At 40.1% G+C, this 3,422-nt stretch overlaps 1 protein-coding gene across 1 annotated transcript; it reads left to right on the top strand.

Annotated features, from left to right (window-relative positions):
* The first annotated feature begins 1,496 nt into the window (after nt 1-1,496).
* LOC149244338 (uncharacterized) lies at nt 1,497-2,960 on the top strand. Its single transcript, XM_089371504.1, has 2 exons — nt 1,497-2,240; nt 2,505-2,960. Exons 1-2 carry the CDS (start codon nt 1,497-1,499, stop codon nt 2,958-2,960), a joined length of 1,200 nt encoding a protein of 399 aa, XP_089227630.1.
* The last annotated feature ends 462 nt before the right edge of the window (nt 2,961-3,422 follow it).

Raw genomic sequence — 3,422 nt, forward strand, 5'->3', positions numbered from 1 at the left:
ACAACCCCTCCTCCTCCTGCACTAGCTTTGGACGGTGGAACCCTGGTTGATCGTATTACTAGCCTACGAAAAAGAGCTCTAGTAGGTAGATGGTACTTTTCAGAGATAGAAGACTCCGATACACGCAAATGGATAGAGAAGAAATGGAAATCAATGTTAGGGTACATGCCTACGGTTGTTAGGCTGCTAAAAGGCTGGTACAATTTCCACTTCCTCAGCCAGAAATATTTGGAGAAAATCATAGCTATTCCATGGATTCATGGAAAACGTTTTCTAGATATTCATAAATGGTACATTGGGTACAATCCACTCTGTAATACCCCCTCCAACAAGTTGGTCTGGGTAAAATTACGAGGACTTCCTCTGGAATTGTGGACAAAACAGGCTCTGACTAACATTGAAAATGCCATAGGAAAATTTATATACGTGGACCCTTGATGTCTGGGGGCACAGGATAAAACGGTGGCATGGATCCTCATTGAAAAGGATTACAGAGGGGGTTTTCCTGATCACATTGCGCTGCATTGGGGTGACATCTTCCTACATCAAATACCGGATTATTGGGGGGTTCCGTTTAGATGCACTTTCTACCATAGAACTGGTCATATGCGACAACAGTGTCCTTGGCAACCGGGCAGACGCTTGCATGGTAAAAAATGCTATAATGGAAACACGGGACCTCTCTCGGAAACGGGTCGAAAAGGTCGACAAAGTCAAAAAGGAAAGGAGAACATGACACATACGCTCCCTTTAAAACATTCAGGTACACTCTCTCAACAAAATTTCCACCCTACACATGTTTTAGGATCAATTGTCTCCTCGCTCATTACTATTCCCTCATCTCCAGTAAACTCAGCTAAATCGGACTTTCCATCATCTGACAACCCTCTAGCCTTTATGTCCCATACACCTTCAGAGCCTGAAATTTTCCAGGACACCCCTCTCCCAATAACAGCTCCTCATCCATACCCTGATATTCCATCCATCTCACAAATAGCATATGTTTCTCCTCTAGCCCCGACTCGACGTCAATCAAAAGGAAAAGGACCTTGTCTTAGTGTAACACCTCCAAAGTCTCCAACTGTCTCACCGAAAAACTCGGTGGGGAGTGATTTGGACCTCCTTCTACAAAATAAGACCCTAGATCTTCGTACTCTCACCATTCATAAACCAAAGGATAGTTCATCCCCTCATATCAGCCCAAACTCAGTAGGGAATATCACAGTACGAAGAAAACAAAACTGAGGAAGCCGCCACTTTCGGGGACAGTCCAATAAAGATCCTTTTTCTTCTCCTATGGAAATATTTCTTGTTAACATTCCAATTGCTAATATCTCTCCCTCTCAGGCCCTTAGAGCACGAATGTCTGAAAAAGATCTGCGATGATGTGCATCATCTCACTTAATATTCGGGGTCTGGGGATTACTCCTAAATATCTAGCCCTCAAAAACCTCCTGGAGTCTATTCATCCGCTCATAAACCTCATTCAAGAAACGATGCACAATGTTTTTGATTCTATTCAATATTTTCATAACATGTATCCATCCTGGAATATAACTACTACAGCTGCAATGGGACTCTCAGGAGGCCTGGTAGCACTATGGGACCCGAGATGGATTAAAATAAAAGCCTTCAAATGTTTCACTGGTGTTCTCCTAGAAGGGAACATCTGTGGCATGCTGGGATATGTAGATATTTTAAGTATATATGCCCCATACAGAGAAAGAGGGGAATTCTGGGACCAATTCATATCATCTGGCATAATGGATCTACAGTCTCTCATTATTGCAGGAGATCTAAATTGCACTATCAGTCTAGATGAGAATTGGGGTTCCAGGAAAATTGACCCTCTGGCAGACAAAATACAAAATGCCATCATCATGAACAATTTTGTAGATATATGCCCATACAGAATATCACCAACATGGGACAATGGTCGATCGGGCTCTGCATATATCGCCAAAATATTGGACCGCTTCTTAATTCATGAGCAATTACTGGATAGGTTGGGAGATGTTCGAGTAAATACCATCAGTAATTTTATATCCGATCATAGACCTATTACCCTACAATGGAAAGAAAGAGTACCCCGCACGGGTTTCCCTTTCAAGTTCAACAGAACATTACTACAGGATCCAGATTTTAATAAGATAGTATATGACACTTGGGGGATGGTCAATGTTTTGGGTACCTCTCCTATGAACAATATTCTGGAAAAACTTGATTCCCTCCGGGAATCAGTAAAATTATGGCAGAAAAAGAAAATGAGAGACAACAGAAAAGAATTGGAAAAAATACAAGAATAATTGGATTATCTTCAGAAATCCAGGTCCGCACATTTCCTGCCAAAACATATCCGAGCCAATATACAAAATCTGGAGTGCAGAAAGAAGGAAATCCTAGAAATGGAAGAGGCTACATGGAGACTAAATAGTAGAGCTATCTAGTTAAAAGAGGGAGACTGAAACACTAAATTCTTTCACAGATATACAAATTTCTGTCAGAATATAAATTCCATTTGTAAAATATCAGATAGGGAAGGACGTATAATCCACACACAAGAAGAAATAAGTGAAGCTGCTGTAAATTACTTTCAAAATGCTTATAGAAGGAACGAAGATGCCTCTGCAGAAAATATGATTTGGGGAATTGAACCCTATCCTAATATGTTTGATTTGGCAAAAAATGAGGAATTCATAAAGAAAGTCTCCGAGGAAGAACTGCTGGAGGTTCTTAAGTCTTTTAAAGGTGACAAAAGTCGAGAGCCTGATGGATGGACTATTGAACTATTTACTCACTTCTTTGATATAATAAAGAAGGACTTGCTGGATATGATCGAAGAATCAAGAAAATTGGGCTACATACAACAAAGGATCTCCTCTACTTTCATCGTCCTGATTTCGAAAAAAAAGCTGTTGAAAACTTTGCGGACTATAGACCCATCTCATTATGCAATGTAATATATAAAATCATTTCAAAAATGATTGCGAGGAGATTACGCAATACCCTCTCATAGTACATATCTCCTAAGCAACATGGTTTCCTTCAGGGAAGAATTATACACAACGTTGTGGCAAATACACATGAATGTATGCACTCTATACACACAAAGAATATGGACGCGGCTATTCTGCAAGTAGACCTCTGTAAAGCTTATGACTGTTTGGATTGGGGATTCCTTAGACTAATACTTAACAAGATCAGATTACATAAAAAGGGCATCAACTGGATTATGCCATGTGTGGAAACTGTAAATTACACAATTATCATAAACAGTCTACCTACAAGATTCTTCAGATCCGAAAGGGGTCTTCGACAGGAATGCTCCTTATCTCCATTATTATTCATTCTGGTAATGGATTCTCTGAGTCTACATATCAAAAGAGTTGTGATAGAGGATCATTTCAAACCACTAAAGCCGA

This window comes from Pinus tabuliformis, chromosome 8 (assembly GCF_031772625.1).
Source record: "Pinus tabuliformis cultivar Carrire ecotype Pingquan chromosome 8, CPIR1, whole genome shotgun sequence".
Lineage (NCBI taxonomy): Eukaryota > Viridiplantae > Streptophyta > Pinopsida > Pinales > Pinaceae > Pinus > Pinus tabuliformis.